We start from the raw sequence: 17,437 nt of genomic DNA on the forward strand, positions 1-17,437 counted from the left end.
TAGAAACATTCAGGGTTTTTGCTGCTGTGGCTTTAAGAAATGCCCCTTTGCAGGTGTAACAGTTCTTTGGTCCATGGTTTCTGTCAAATATAGTTGTTAAAGCAACAGTTCACCCAAAAATGAAAATTTGTTCAAAAATTTAAAGATTTGGAGAAATTTAGCATCACATCAATTGCTCACTAATGGATTCTCTGCAGTGAATGGGTGCCGTCAGAATGAGAGTTCCAAACAGCTGATTACAAAACATCACAACAATCAATCCAAACAACTCTTGGATTGTGAAGTGAAAAGCTGCATGTTTGTAAGAAACAAGTCCATCATTAACTGATGTAATGATGTCTAATGTAACTGATGCTTCTGGCCAAGATACAAATCCATAATCTATAATAACGCTTAGTGAAAAAGTCAACCCCGCAGTTGTCCTCTCACATCAAAATCCACTGATATATTGGTTTAGAAATGATTTGGACTGTATTCGCTTAAAAACAGTATTTCATCTGTGCATATTTATCTCCTGATTAAGACAAGACAACTTAGAAAGCAATATTTTGGATATAGGGTTTGTCTGAAGTTTAAAAACACTGTTATGATGAGTTTGTTTATTAGTAACATGTAGTTTTTGCATAGAAGACATTAATTGATGAACTGGAGTCATGTGGATTACTTGTGAATTATTGTGATGTTTTTGTCAACTGTTAGGACTCTGACGGCACCCATTCACTTATCCATTGGTGAGCAAGTGATGTAGTACTACTGTACATTTCTCCAAATCTGTTCCAATAAACAAACAAGCTCTAAATCTTGGATAGCCTGTACATTTTCAGCATTTTTTTTTTAATTTTGGGTGATTCAGTTGAGGTCAGACAGAAATAATCAGGCATCTTGTTTGAAATGAACTTCACCCTTTAGTTTATAACATCAAGATTCTTCACAAGGATCTAAAGGCAGCCGCTGATACACAAAAACAGCACAAGGTTTGGTTAACCTTTACACATTTAAATGTAAGTTCTTTTGCTTTTTGGGATTAATCATATTTATCTTGCTTTCACCTTGAGTTGACAAGTCTATTTTCTGATTTATGTTTGTCAGAAAGTTTTGTGAGTCATTTTTGCATTTTAGTTTAAATAAATGGTATTTATTTATTTGTTTGTTTGTATGTTTGTTTGTTTAGGACTGGGTAGGTTGTCAGTTCTGAAAGTTTCTTAGTACGTCAAGGACAGTTTGGCTAAAAGAGCTCATACAGATTTAAAGATGTCTTTTCATTTAACTCAGGCCTTTACACAAACTGTCCTTTTTTATTTATGTGTTTATTTATTTATTTATTTTTGCTGAAGTGAGTGTCAGTATTCAAGCCAAGATCACCTCTAAACATTCCGAAGAGTCACCTGGTGGCTTCATTTATAAAACAACTTACGTAGCACCATATTTAAAAGAACCTCTGCACTCAGAAACGAAAGGGAACACTCTCTATGCTTAAGATCACAGAAAAAGGTCCTGCATGGGGAAGATTACAGGAAATTTTCATTTTTAAAAGGAAAACTTTCTAAAAGAGAACTTGATCAGACCAAAACCAAGAGCCGTAAAACAAGTTTAAAAATGTATGCCAACAGCTAGAATGATTACAATTATTTATTCAGTTTAAAGTTTCAAATATTTACAACATTGGAACATGATTCAATATTTTTTAACCAAAAAATCTGAATAAATGAATAATGCTCCTGACGAAAGCTCATTTTACTTTTTTTTTTATTTTTACTTTTTTTTTTTTGTTTTTTTTTTACTTCAATTGATTGATAGACAGATAGATTGATCTCTTTAAATTTCAAACAGGATCAGTTTTCCCTAAAGGGGTCAGGTAAATTTGTCATTCAGACATACTAACCTTGTCTGAATCAAACATGTCAGTGTTCTGCTTGCACAACCTCTGTAAAAATTAAAGAGCGAATTGCCCAATGTTTTTCAGCTATCCAGGCAGTCCTCTGAGAAATCTATTTTCCCAGATAGGAATGTCTGTGTTTGCAGTATTGTATTTTCCCCCATTGCTTCTCATTTACTTTGACCTTCGTTAAATACTGTAGTTAAAGCTCATTTTTTGTTGTGCTTCCTGTTGCAACTTCATTACATATTTAAAGATATTTGCCAACATTGCAAGTAAAATAACCCCTTAATGATATAAATATACACTATCTGTCAAAAGTCTGGAAAAATAATGATCTAATGTTTGTAAAAATAGTCTCTTATTTATTTGACTAAAAACACAGTTAAACAGTAATATTGTGAAACATTACTACAATTTAAAGGAACTTGTTTATTTATTTATTGGGGGGGGGGTATATTAAAATTTAATTTAGGGAACACTTTAGGGATCAATTCTTACTATAAACTAGTTGCTTATTATTAACATGCATATTACTAGTATATTGGCTAGTTATAACTCAACCAATATATTTCAATTATTCATATATTATTGTGCACAACCATATTCTAGATCTATTAATCCTACCCCATACCTAAACTTAACAATTACCTTATTTACTATTAATAAGCAGCTAATTTTTATTAAGGCAAAAAACATAGCTAATAGTTAATTAATAGTAAGAATTGGTCCCCAAACTAAAGTGTGACCATAATTTATTCCTGTAATAGAAAAGGTGAATTTTTTAACAACAATTATTCCAGTCTTCAGGGTCACATGATCCTTCAGAAATCATGTTTCAATATAAACTGATCAAAAGTGACCATATAGAAGTTTTTTATGTTGTTAGATACTTTTTATTTTTGTTGTTCTTTTTTGAACTTTATTTTTATAATATTTCTTTATGTATTTATTAAGAAAAAAAATGTTTTTTAAATTTTTATTATTAATAACAGTTATTAATAACTGAGCATCAATCAGTATATTAGAATGATTGTGTGACACTAAATTTAGCTTTGCCATCACCTGAATAAATTACATTTTAAGTTATTTTAAAATATAAAACAGTTATTTTAAATTGTAATAATATATGTACAATATTATTGGCAAGCATGTTGTTACAAGTGAGGCCCCCGTATTGCCTCTCTTGCACCAGCAGAGGGAACCTTCACTTGAGTTTTGATTCGGACTTAAATTTCCATCAGCCTTCATTCCTAGGACTGATTGCACTATACCTGCATCCAATCATTCACTCACTCATACATGCATTTAAGCACTGCTCACTCTCACTCTCATTGCGAAGTCTTGATTTGCTATGGTGGTCATTTCTGACCTTCTCTGTGTTTGAACCTGGACTGTATTCTAATGTTTGACCCTTGCCGCCTGCCTCGACCCTCTGCCTGTTACCTGGACTGTGATTGTTTATCTGCCTGTCTCAACCTCACGCCCGTTCTCTGGTTTGTGAATGTTAATCTGCCTGTCCCGATCTCTCGCCTTTTATCTGGACTGTGAATTCTCTGCCTCTTCTGAGCTGTTGCCTCTGTAATATATTTATCATTGTGATAATAAAGCTGCAGATGGATCTTCACTCCTCTGTCTCGTCATTACAGATGTGTTCTTTCAAAAAACTTTACAAAATCTTTATTATGTTTCATACTTTTTTGACCGGTATCATAGTTACATACCAACAGTATTTGGTTACCAGTTTTTTTTTGTTGTGTTGTTTTTTTTTTTGTGTACAACAGAAGAAAGAAATTAATACAGGTTTGGAAGAACATGAGGGTGAGTAAATGATGACAGAACTTACATTTTATGGTAAACTGTCCTTTTAATGTTTGGTTTATTTCAATGTGTTTAATTATGAATCACTGACACAAAAGTTTTAGGTATTTTGGGGTTACAACTGCTAAGAGACTACAAAGAAAGTGTAATGTGCGATTTGAGAAGCAGTTCCACTATTATTATAAACCTAATAAAAGTTTTTATTTAGGGCTCATGAAGTAATCTGAAAAGAGAAGATGGCTGGAGTGGCCAGAAAATCTGGCCCCTGGACCAGCTAGTCAGTACTTCTGAGTTTATTCCACTGTCATCAGTATGTGTGGTTGTGCTTGTAAACACACCGTTGGCTGTAGAAAGGGGTCTATAAAATTTTTAAATGTTATGAATCTATTTTTTTTTACATTCCTGTTTGTGAAAATATATACTGTTGCAAGCTGACCCCTTTCAAATCAAGGGAAACACACAGGCCTTATGGTCCAATTTCATCATGAACATCTTGATGCTGTTGTTATGTGATGTTTTTCTTGGAGCTCATGCTCTGCACTGAATGTGAGGTGTGTCCAATAACATATTAAAAAGACTATTGACAGTGGACTGGCTCAGGAGAAGCACTGATTTGAAATCTCTCTTAAACACACCACAGCCACTTCACAGCACACTGGATGACACACACTGATTTATTCAGCCATGGCTGAGGAACGGTAAATAAAGCAAATTCACAGTATCTGCATAAGGGAACAAAAAATTAAGGCGTTTTTAAGTTTTTTTTTTTTTATTATTAATTTTTTTTAAACATACTCTAAAACCAAATACCAGTAACTGATTATTGACTTTCATACACAAATTATGAAAGACAAAGCCGACTGACCCGAATTGACCCTGTGAAAAAAAAGTGTGCTTAATTGTATTGAATGTGTGCTTGAAATATACTTTATATAAACAAACCTGTGCTAGCAGATAATATAATATTAATGAGAAAAAAAACAAAAAAAAAATTAATGTAATTTAAGAGAATACATTTCAAAACTGCTTCTGTTAATAAAGTGCACTTTGTAAAAGTTTTATTTTCAAGTTATTTTTTTTTTTTTTTTTTTTTCTTTGTTGTGCTTTAAAGTAGTACACTGATGTGTAGCTAATATTACCCTACAGCACATGTAAAGTTCTGATTGCAAGTTTAACTGTAAGGTAAAGTTAATATATTTCATATGTACTAAATTGCAACTTCATCATTATAAATTGGTGTAATTACAAATATATTTAAATACATTACTTTTTATGAATAGAAATTCTCATTGAAGTACATTTTTGTTTACCATGAAGTGGTCGTCAGCACATTCTGCAGTGCACTTTATTCATATTTCAAAGACAATGAAAATAATAATGAATTGAATATCAAAAGATTAGTACAAAAACTCTAAAAGTCATCTAAATGCAGTTGTGTTCAAAAACATTACATTCAGCTCGCACTTAAGTATTTTCTTTTAAAGTATTCTATTTCTGTAATAAGTACTCTTTTTAAATGCATGCTAATGTGTACTTTTCACAAGGGGAACAGCACCGTTTGACAACAACCCCTTAAAAGAAGCATCTTCAAATGACATTTAAGACTTTTATCCATTCTGTTTGTTTAGAAAAAAATAAATGTGACAGTTTTGATGATTAAATGAATTAAGGTGAGATGAAAAACATGATCTATCTCTTAGCATTTTCAATTATCCCAACGGTGGTTCTGCAGATGGCACACGACCAAGATACATGGCTAAACTTTAATGGCTGTCAATAAAAAAAATATGCTTTTTCAGGGCCAGATGGTGTAGTTACAGCATATGGAGGAGGTCAAGCTACACAAGCACAGCTCATTTATACGGCTGAAACATGTATGAATATAAACAATGGGTTTTTAATGCTGTGTTCAAAACCCTAAAGTGGAGTTGTATGCGAGTTGTAAAAAGTCGCAACACTAACTTTAAAAAGTATGTTGCTTTGTTATGTATTCTAAAAGCAAGCAATCTCCAGAAACATCTGATTACTTTAAATTACTTTTGTTCTGTATTTTTCTCCATGAAATGTTTCTGCCGTCAAATCGGAGAGAATGGCTGTTCGAGATATCGACTATAAAAAAACAGAATAAAAACATCTGAAGAAATTTCTGAAATACCTTTCTTCCAGGCCAATAAAATAGTAAAGCCCATGAATATATGAATGAGCTGAATTATTCTGAAATTCCATTTCAGTTCAAGCTGTTCTGAACTTGACAGCGCTCATCTTGTACTTGAAAAAAGTTGAGATTCTTGTATCTGAGGGGAGAGTTTTATGCCTGCGTACATTTAAATATGCATGTTGAGATGTGTGCAATACCATGTTTGGCATAGACACATCTAGGACACATGACAGGATGTGTCCTGGTCGACAGGATGTCCTTATTACTAATATCACACACTAATAAAGTCTCTGAGATGAGTTGTGCTGGTTGAGCTAGTTGAGCTTCCTACAATGTGAAATCATAAATTCAGTCCGGAGTCTTTTGTGTGCCTGTGCCACAAACCACTGTGATTATTTCCAGGAACAGAAGGAGAGAGGAGGAGGCACAGTCGTGTGATTCAAATCTGCAATTGGATTTTTTTTATTTTTACATCTTTTCGGGGATATAAAGTGGTTAAAGTGGCTGGCAGATTGCGGGTTGTGTCACATACCAAGATTTTAATAGTTGATACTAATATCAGAGCAATTTCACATTACTCAGTATCAATTTAAATACCACAACGATATCTAAGCACTTAAAGTTGGGCCATAAACTGCTTTCATTTGGTCAGGCTATATTTCCTAAGACAGTGGCATATTTATGATCTTTACTTACTTGCAAATTGTACAATTAGCTGATCCAATTACGTGAATGTATCATTTTTCAATGTGTGATTTTTTTTTTCAATTTGTATTAACTCTTTCCCTGCCAGCATTTTTGAAAAAAGTTGCCAGCCACTGCCAACGATTTTGATGATTTTCACTCAAGATTGGAGATTTGCCACAGTTAGTTTGTGGTCGTATGAATCATTGAATATGCATAGTATATATAGATAGATATATATCATATATTATATATATATATAGAATATAATATAATATATATATATATATATATATATAAAATATTTTAAACACAACTAATAATAAATGAGGCTCAATCATCTATTAACAAATGTGCTTGTTTATTTTAGCACTTCCGTCAGATGAAATACGCAGCCTGCAAAAACACTAAACTAAATATCAAATAAATAATACAGTTGAAACAAGAAGGATAGCCTAGAATAAGAAATTTAAATACACACCCGTGAGCATATGAGCGCACAAGCCACAAAATACTATAGAATTCATTATAATCAGTCCGATCGTGATGCTACACTGATTTGCAGCACTACACAGACATGGACAAATCTCTGACAGTAAACTACCTCGTCCTATTTATGAGGTACTGACACAGAGTTCAAATGCCCTGGGTAGACATTAGACAAACCTGTTGTGACGCGGTGTCACGTCCGGTGTAGACACGGTTCACTGAAAAAAGCCTTGTCCGATTGGGAAGGTGCGTGCACAGTCAGTGGAGGCTCGTGAAGCGGAGACAGGCGAAAGTATAAATCCCGTGGGCGCATTAATAACTCCTCGTCCGTGCATGCACTCTTCTTTGACAAAGGAATCGTGCCACACTTTCTTGTTAACATCTTTCTTTTTATCACCATCTCAGGAAACGCTGTATATGGTGATTTGAGGTCATTTGTAAATTATCATAGACTTAAAGTCTAAATAAAACAATTTGCAACTAGTTACTGTTATTACACTTGTATACCAAACAAGTTGTGTGTAGTGCGTGACAGTCACGTGCACTACCGCCGGATGTCAGTAGACAACCGTGGTGGTGTTGTGGTTGTCACGGCCACACGTCACAAGCCCTAATATTTCAGTTATGATTATCAAAGCATAATTCCAGTAAATCGCTTTCCATCAACACCTCCCAAAGCTTTGCACAGACATATATACCACTTCCTGGATCATTATTTTACTCCGTAACGTTATGCAGTTTTCATTTATATGCTGTGTATTGGCTGATGATCGATTATTTATCAATATGCATCTGTTTACATAAGAGAATCGACGCTAGTTTTTCGTCCTGTTCATGTTGTGGATTTTTGTTCGGGATGTGTAATAGTGCCCCCGAGTGTATAAACAGTGAAAACATGAAAAGCTGTAAAAACTCGACTTTGCGGGGGAAGCACTGTCTTCTAATGAGGAAATACTCGTCAATGGCGGGGAAAGAGTTAAAATGTTATTTACAACAAATACACAACGGCTCAAATGTTTGGGGTCGGTTAAGATTTTTTATTTAAAAAATCTATTTATCAAGGATGTGAGTAAGTGACAGTAAGACAATCAGCATTTTTAAATGATTTTCTAAAATCATTCTGAAATAGAATCATGCTAAAAATTCCAGCTTGCCATAACAGGAATAAATTATATTTTAAAATGTGTTCAAAGCGATAACAAATTATTTGAAATTTTAATAATATTTCACAATTGGTGTTTCTTGCTGTGATGTTTGTCACAACTTTGTGAACATACTAAATTTATTTTAAAAATCATTAAAAATTCTTAACTGTCACAAAACTTTTGAGAGCTTGTGTATAAGATGGTAAATATTGCCTGTGGCATTATTGTCCCTGTTTTGTTCTAATTGTGTCACGCAAAGGAAAAATGACCTAAATATCGTTTTTCCTTGATTTTTGGTGAGAACCGTGGAAAACATTCACATGAAAAGTTTTAACCTAGATGCTGGTAAAATGCTTTGATTCTTTAAAGATGAAACATTTTTTATCCACTTGGCAGTAACTGTTTGATTGAATATGGTTTCACTATATTAATCAAAAACAAATCAAATATATTTTTGCTATATCCCTCATCCTTAAAAATCAACAAATAAAAAAATGTAATTAAAACAATGACATGAACATTCAAGAATTTATTGACAAAGTAAACAAATAATTATTCAAATACATAAACAGTTGAACATGGAATTTCATGCAGAGCAGTGAGTGATTTTCTCTTTTTGTTTGGTCAAATATTGTTGGTTTGTTATTAGAGTTCACACCATAACAGACAGCAGGGTTAGGTCTATCAGGCTGCATTGATACAGTGTTACCAATCTGATCAATTTTGACCACAACACTGACTTACCATGTTTCATACCGCAATGTTTTCACCGATTCACTGAAGACAACCTGACCTGTGTTTACCACCAGTACCCTTGCCAAGATGAGAAAATTAACAAAGAAGTGCATCGAACAGCTTACAGTGCAGTGTGCATTACCGTGAGGCGCAGCGCTTCTTTACAGAGGCACACATGAAAATACACATGTGAGCGCTCACCTGCAGCTGCCTGTCAGTGCAACGCATCAAAAATTGAGTCGACACTTGTAGATATTTTTGTTTTTTTTTTTTTTTTTTTTACTTACCTTGGTACATAAATATGAGTGACTTTTGGCAATCCGTCCCTACTGATCATGTAGTCGGTCGCCATACACCTATGATAATGGCCATATTTGCTCATGGCTGGTTTGTGTATATTACTTTCAAGGATCACAATGCAAATACCCTAGATGTACCTCACTTGTTTTACTTGCTTGGTCAATGTCAAATAATCTACTGCTAATGGTTAGCTTAACCCCCTGTATAGTCTTGTGTCACATGAAAATCATGATTTCTATGATGTTAATTTGTGCATTATACACATATATCATTCTACCTTTTCCTGGCCAATCATCAAAATACCCAAAATGGGGTGCATTTCCACCAGCCGAGAATACATGGAAAAGCAATGAATCAAAAGCGTTTTGCTAAGGCTGCGTGAAATATTAAAACCATTATTACATAATTATAATATAAAGCATAGTGCTATTGTGAATTCACAAAGGACTGGCAAATTTAATTAAATAAATATATATGCGTTGCCAGGCTTAATATGCACTGTATTTAATAGTTGTATGTAACGTGCATCTCAGAGCACTTCCGTGTTACAGCAACTGCTGCTCCACACAAACAGGTATCATGTACATGCGTGGCACCCATCTCAAACCCATATTTTTGCATATGCGGTGAGTCTGAATTGCTATCAACGTTCATGGCTGGGAATTTCATAACGGTAAATCATTTATAAACCTACACCAACACAGGAAAATTGATCACTCTATTTTTTTAAGATCCTAACTGTTCATTGTGGACCTTCAAAATGAAAAGTTGAAAACCCGTCGGCTCTTAGTTTGTATGTCCACATGTCCTTTGTTCATGAAATGACAGTGGGCTGTAGCATTTCTATCATAAGTTTATTATAGATTAAATGGACATTTGAATTTAATGTTGTTATAACTCAATATTAAACAAGCATTAGATCACATTGTGTAAGAATGTAAAAACAATTGTCAGGCCTGTTGACTTTTCATTTGCTATAATACATAATGTATTAATACATAAAGTGGGTAGGTTGTGAATATTAACATTACACTGTACAACGTTAATAAAATATACTGTAAATTTAGGTTTTTTACTGCAATTTTTGTTTACAGTGTGGGAAATGTTGTCTTTACCAGCTGCTGGCCCTCGCAGGTCCCCCCATCAAATTGCCTGCATACTGTAGATGAGCGTTTCGAACTTCTGGAAGGGTTCAGAATCATGTTTTCCCTGTAAAAGAGAAGCAAAGACATCACTACTCAACCTAGTTGGATACTGCATTGACAAGTAGACTATTGAACGCAAGTCGTGGGGCAAGTTCGTTGGCCCTAATGGTTAGAGATAGCCAATTCCGCCGGTTCACGTTCACCCGAAGAGTCGATTACACGGGTGTGTGGAGTTGTCTGAGCTTTGAGGCCTGCAGGAAAGTGTGGGTGTGCGGGGAGTGCATGTCCAGTTTTCTCGCTCCCACCTTCAATACCGATCGCTTAGGTTGCCCTTTGAGCAAAGGGCACGAACCTCGCTCCAACTGCTTCTCCTCGGCGCCGCACATAAAAATGGGCTGCCCACTGCCTCCGGGGTGTGTGTTCACAGTTGTGGAGTGGTGTGGGTCACTGCTCTGGGTGTGCCTACCGTACAGCGCGATGGGTCTAAAGTATGTGCAAGCACAAATGCTAGTATGTGCGTCACCTAGATACCTTGGCTGAATGTCACGTCACTTTCACTTTCACCCATCCTGACCCAGACAGACAGACAGACAATGCAAGCAGTCAAACAGTCAGTGGTCTTCAAAGGGCCTAACAGCAACACACTTCCTCTATGTATGGTGCGAGTGGATCGCGGATTCCCACAGATATTGAATTCCGGCACGGTGCTACAACACAACCCCAACACCAACAGCACGGTGAATAAACCACCTGCTTAGGAATTTCTTTGCGGACAGGAAATCTTAACAGTTGGATAGTATAAGCCCAGTGCACATGTTAAATCCGCCGTTGCTAGTGGGCCCAGCGCTGGTGTTGTCATCCTCTTTCCCCCTGTGCCTGTGTCCGTCTGGCAGAGCTCATAAATATAGATGCTTATTTCTGCTGCCGTGTACAATGGGGCATGTGCACTGCAGAAAATTTACAGGTGACCACAAGCTCTACATCTCTGTGCTAATCATTGGACAGTACAGGCTGCGGAATTCACCTGGTAGGACCACATGATATCAGCATGGAAAGATTTCAGTCTCTGAATGGCTTTGACCATGCGACCGGGAGTCAGTGAAATGCTGCATCAATGTTTCCTTGGTTTATAATTACAAATGGACTTTGGTAAAACTTAATGCGACTGTGTAGACGAGCTCAGTGACTTACGGAGTTTCCAGACTGTCAAATGATGTAGTCCGCAGTGAAGGAGTGCTCGTAAACAACCTGAGAGTTTGAACAACACAGAGACAAACATAGACAGAGAGAGAAATTAAATGTGGAAGAAGCACAGCAGTTACTGCCAATACAAGGCACCCACAAAAGCTCTATTAGCAATAACGTTTGAGAGGCTATTGCATTACAGTGACCGACGTAGAGTTTTTTTAGCCACAATGTGAAAAGGGCGATTTTTGCCATGGTAAAATAATACAGTACGCACCCCATCTTAAATGGCTTTTTTTGGATTTTGTTTCATACCAAAAAGTAAATGTAAAAGACAACCATGTTTAATAATTACCACAAAATTCAGTATAATTACAGTAAAAAAACAGTGGGCATCAATCCATTCACACTTAGTCAGATTATTTTAAATTTATTAAATTTAAATTTAAATTTTAAATTATAAATATCAAAAGTGACTTCCAACAGTGAAGTAAAATGAATTTGTCAGGAGCCAACAATTTTGTAATAATACACTGACAGGTTTCATTAGACAAGTAGATTACGAAGCTAAACTAGATTGAAAGGATCCCCACAAAGAAAGTGTTTTATTCATTGTTTTGTGTATATTATACCTGAATACACCCCCCATAGAATATTTTAATTAATAGTTTACACTCATTTGTAATAAAGTAGTATTTTTGAAATTTATGTATATTAATAATTAAATTTTGTTTAAACAAAATCTCACCTTGAAACATAGATTTTATGATATTTTTAGCATTCATCTGGTTTATTTTACATACAGTATTTGAAAATAAGATTAAGTCATTAATAATGAATATTTATTTTTTACATGATTGTTACACACTATGACCATACTAATCATTTAAGTTAGCAAAACCTTAATTAAATTTAGTTTATGTATTTATGTTTAACGTGTACTATAAAACATGATGTATATTTGTATATTTTTCCCACATTTATTTATTTTTAAATAACAAATATAAAGGTTAGATTTTGTAATTATTTTTCCAAAGATTTAAAAAAATCAATAAATACAATTAGCCTTTCGTAGTAGGCTGCCTCTTAATATAGAATTCAACTAATGTGTGGTCACATGTGTGCTCTTCCAAATATGACATGTACAATCAGATTTTGGAGGCAGAACTAACTCATTTTAGAAAATCCTAATCCCAGCGACTGCGATGCAGAAGGCAGGAGTGCTGTTGTATCACTCTGAGGCACGAGTGTCAAAGCTGTCCATGGGCAGAGGGCTGACCGCAGCAATAATGCTAACAGCTGACATGCTTGACAACTTGTGCTGTCTATGTGCCCAGAGCTGTTAATACTGTCAAAGATTTACCAGCTCAGACACCTGTACTTTTCACCACCATCCTTTGTCTACAGATGCAGAGAGATTGGAGAGCTCCGTTTGGTGAAGGGACAAGCAGCACCATGACAGAGTTTGAGAAGAGGGGCATTATGAGATTGGGTGTGTGTGTTGTTTGGTGTGTGTGTTTGTGCGCTTGCGCCGAGCATAGGCAATGACAGCTGGGGACTAGGAGGGTGTCATCCATCAGGTGTGTTGGTCGTGGCACTGAATACCAACTATAGTCAGTGCTCACAGTCTCTTCTTATGGCTCACTCCTTTGCTTGTCATGTGTGTGTGAAATGCTCTGGTGTCACGGTCCCCAGCGCTTATGACCCCTTCTCATGACAGCTTGGCCTGATCAGAACAACTCGTCACCTGTGGTGTCCACTCTATAGCGTCAGTCAGAGCAGGTTGCGGTTCCAACAAGTAAAAGACAAGAAAAGACAAAGAAAAGAAAGAAAAGAAAAGAAAAGAAAATAAAAGAAAAGCAAAAAGACAAAGATAAATGATTTCTGTCAGTTACTACTTCAGATGTTCAGTAACATCTTTGACACGATAATGTAAAGTTCATATCCATAAGTATTCACAGCGCATTCACTTTTTCCACATTTTGTTATGATTTCAACCTTATCCAAAATGTGAATAAATTAATTATTTTCCCCTCCTCAAAATTCTATACAAATAATACCCCATAAGGACCACGATTAAAGAAGTTTGTTTTGAAATCGTTGCAAGTACAAAACCGAATAAAAACAATAAACAAATAAAAATAAAAAAAATAAATTATAAACAAAAATCATCACATGCACCTAGTATTTCACATCGTTGCTCATGTTTTCAACTGTGAATTTTTCATCTGAATTGGATAACGGATCATTTAGTTTCCTACACACTAGTTGAAATACAACGGATTAACTACTTTAAACTGAAGATTTTCCTGTACATCTTTAAAACTTTACAGTTTCAATTTCAAGTCTGGACAATCACACTTTAAAATTCCCCTGTTATTCCAGGCTTTCTATTCCTGTGAACTCTGGTTTAGTTGGGTGTGTGTACTTACCGGTATGGTCCTGCGGACTATGTAATTTGGTACGGAGCTAGCAACACCTGCGCTATTCTTACAATCATGCAGACACCCTGTGGTTCGAGCCATACTGTATAACACAATAGGCAAGAAGATGGTGGTTAGGTGGGAATACGAAGCGTTTCAGACCAACCAATCAAACCAAATGTTGACAACAGCCTTTCATCCTCTCTCTGGACGGCATGGTGTGTGTGGTGTGATTTCTGGGTTTCTGTCACTCCAGGGGTGTATTTTTGTTCTGGTAAGGCAGTGGAGTGACAGCCCTTTCACATTGTGCCATGATTAACTTTCATCTCAACACACACATAACAACACCTGGGCCAAACACAGGCCTCAATTAGGCTGCACAAGGTTGTAGGCCAGCAGAACGTGAGTTTTACTCATATTCTGGGGAGACCCGGCACATTTGTTGGCTTTTGTACATTTCCTGAAAAAACAAAACAAAAAACAAAAAAAACAGAGAAAAGGTAAATGAGACTTATATATAAAGCATGGTTTCCATTACTGTATTCCTTAAAACAGCTAGTTGGAGATCAGTGGAGGAGCCGTTGAGCATTAATCAGGAGCTTGCCATCTTTGTTCTCACAAACACCATGTTTTGTGTCCTTGCCTCCACTGTTTTGCATCCCACGAGGCCCGCTACAACGATCTGAAGTCTACTAAGACGTTACTATGTCAGAAATTGCCAAATGTATGCGTTTCAGCTCTATTAATAAACCAATAGACCTCTGACGGTCCTGGTGATGTGCTGTTCATACGGTGAGTAAGTTAATACGTACGGCATGCGGATTGGAGAAGGCACACATTACTGCTTGCATGTGCTGAAGGCAAACTGAGACATTCCAATGCATTTATCCTTCATAATTTGACAAATTCATGAGGAAAATAATACAGGTAGGAAGAGTGAGTTTATCCATCGCATTTGAGTGGTACTATTGTGTCTTGCGGCGTGTTGTTTGATGAACTTCTTCTGATCACGATGCAATTGTATATTGGTACATTCGATGTGGGTACGGGGAAGTTTAGTTGCGATGTGTTCATCGAAATCACAGCATATGAAAAAATTTAACCCATATTACACCATAATGCTTTACAAGGACTTTAAAGTGAAACCATAACTTGACATATTATTAAAAAGACACATTCCTAGAAACAGCCCTGACAATGTTACTCTTAAAGCACAGTACATTTGTCATAAATATTATATTATTTGCAGTTTCAGTTACCGTTTTTGTTTATTTATATATACTTTTGGAGATTTTGAAGGCACACTACAAGCGCACATTTAATACGAGTAGTGCACGTCTTGTTCACAAGACCGGCCCTCAATAGCAGGGACGATTGTTATAAATACAATTGGGGAAGTCTACTATCAGTGGCTATATGTGTAAATGCCTCTAATGAAGGAAGACATTGACTTACACCTTAAACGTTAAATGTTATGATCTTATACTGTTTACTAATATTTCCCCCGCATGCGGGTGCCTTGATTATGACAAAAGTTATTTAAGGTACATTTGTGAAGATTAAGATGTGTGTGTACCTAACCATGGTGACTCTTAAAAATATCTTAACTTAAAAATGGTATAAACAAACATATTCAAAACAAGTGTCATTTATTCTAAAGAATAAAGCACAAATACATTTCCAGACAAATTCTTTCACAAAAATAAAGTATTAAATAAGAGAAACAAAGATTCCCCGACATTTTAAAGGCATGGCACTTTCTAGTGTCAGATGTGTGGATCATGGTTGATAGTTAATGAGGATTTTCTACACCTGTGAGTCTCTGCTAGGACCCCTTAAAATCATCAAAACACCAGAGGATTAGAAGAGTAATGACCAAAAATGATGGAAGGAAATTAGCTAGTGAAAGAGAAAATACATTTTAAGTGTGACTTAATACTTTTTGGAATCACTTTTTGGAACAGATAAATACATTCACAAAATAGTAGCAATTTTATTTTGCTTATGTCCTTCATAGGAATATTCCCAGGTGAAAAAAGTGCACTCCATAATGTACTTAAAGTTCTCTATTTTCATACATAATTTTTGTGTTTAATATACTAAAAATTATTCTTTAGTTACTTTAGGTCATGTAAAGAATATCAAGTGTACTCAACTGAGCCTCATTTGACTGTTCGCGTTGAGACACCATGATATGAAAAAAAAATGTGCTTTACGATACTATCGTCTGTATTAAAAAGTTTATTTACCACGTGTAGTACATTGAGTGTTCTAGTGTATAAAAGATGGGTACTTAAAGTGGTAAAATACAGTTTTTCATAAAAATTGCATGATGTAAATGAGTTTGCTTCTTCATCAAAACAGAACTGGAGAAATTTAGCATTACATAACTTGCTAATCCACAAGTAATCCACATGACTATAGTCCATCAATTAATGTCTTGTAAAGTGAAAAGCTGCATGTTTGCAAGAAACAAATCCATCATTAAGACTTTTTAACTCTGAAACAGTTGCACCATTCTGGACCAAAATAGGCGTTTAGAAGTTTTCACTTTAAAACAGTTTCATGATCAGTGCGTTTCTCTCCTGATTCAGATGACGACTACTTGTTATTTCACTGGCCGAGCAAAGTTAGATTATGGATAGAGGATTCATATTTTAGTAGGCGGTTTGAAGATGAAAAAACATCTTGATGGATTATATTATATAACATGCGATGTTTTTGTTTCACACAGTGTTGATTGATGGACTGGCATTGCGGGTATACTATTACTTGTGGATTATTGCCATGTTTTTATCAGCTGTTGGAACTCGTATTCTGACGGCACCATTCACTGCAGAGGATCCAGTGTGTGAGCAAGTGATGTAATGCTAAATTTCTCCAAATCTCTGCTGAGGAAAAAACTAACTCATCATCTACATCTTACATGACCTGTGGGTGAGTAAATGCTCAGCACATTTTCATTTTGGGGTGAACTTTCCTTTAAAGGGGTTTCACAATTTTATGTGGAAGAAAGAGTTGGAGCAAAAACACTTACAAACTTCCTGTTTGTGACCAGGATTGTACTCTCAGTGGTCTCCATGTTAAAGCGGACCACATCACCTTCACGGGTACGATAGAGGAGCTCATTACCTAAAAAGAGAGGATCAGAGGATGAGAGTTAGTGGAATAAAAAGTCAAGGAGAAATTAGTGAGTGACTGTCTCCCACTTGCTCTCTGTCAATAATCTAGTCATGAATGTGCCCTCAACGCTCTCTAGCTGTACCAGGGGGGATGACAGTTGAAAAGGAATGATAAAACTTTTCATTTTTTGGTTTTCCACATGTGACGATGACTTTGGCAAGGACATCAGTAAAAAAGCTCTTGAGAGATCTGGAATGCAGCACAGGCAGCCCTTGGTGAGAAGAACGCAAAAGACCCCCCATTGCTGCTTTTTTTAATTGCGGATTAATCGGGGACGATGGTATGCAAAGGCC

The 17,437-nt window shown here is 35.7% G+C and overlaps 1 protein-coding gene across 1 annotated transcript in view; it reads right to left on the reverse strand.

Annotated features, from left to right (window-relative positions):
* Positions 1–17,437, reverse strand: part of LOC109049688 (dipeptidyl aminopeptidase-like protein 6) — a gene marked incomplete at its 5' end in the record, with an annotated part of 189,900 nt that overhangs the window by 60,037 nt on the left and 112,426 nt on the right. The window contains 6 exon segments of the mRNA XM_042752330.1: positions 10,336–10,394; positions 10,396–10,417; positions 11,545–11,561; positions 11,563–11,635; positions 14,381–14,421; positions 16,999–17,093. Coding sequence (XP_042608264.1) covers positions 10,336–10,394; positions 10,396–10,417; positions 11,545–11,561; positions 11,563–11,635; positions 14,381–14,421; positions 16,999–17,093 — 307 coding nt within the window.

This window comes from Cyprinus carpio, chromosome B24, assembly GCF_018340385.1.
Source record: "Cyprinus carpio isolate SPL01 chromosome B24, ASM1834038v1, whole genome shotgun sequence".
Lineage (NCBI taxonomy): Eukaryota > Metazoa > Chordata > Actinopteri > Cypriniformes > Cyprinidae > Cyprinus > Cyprinus carpio.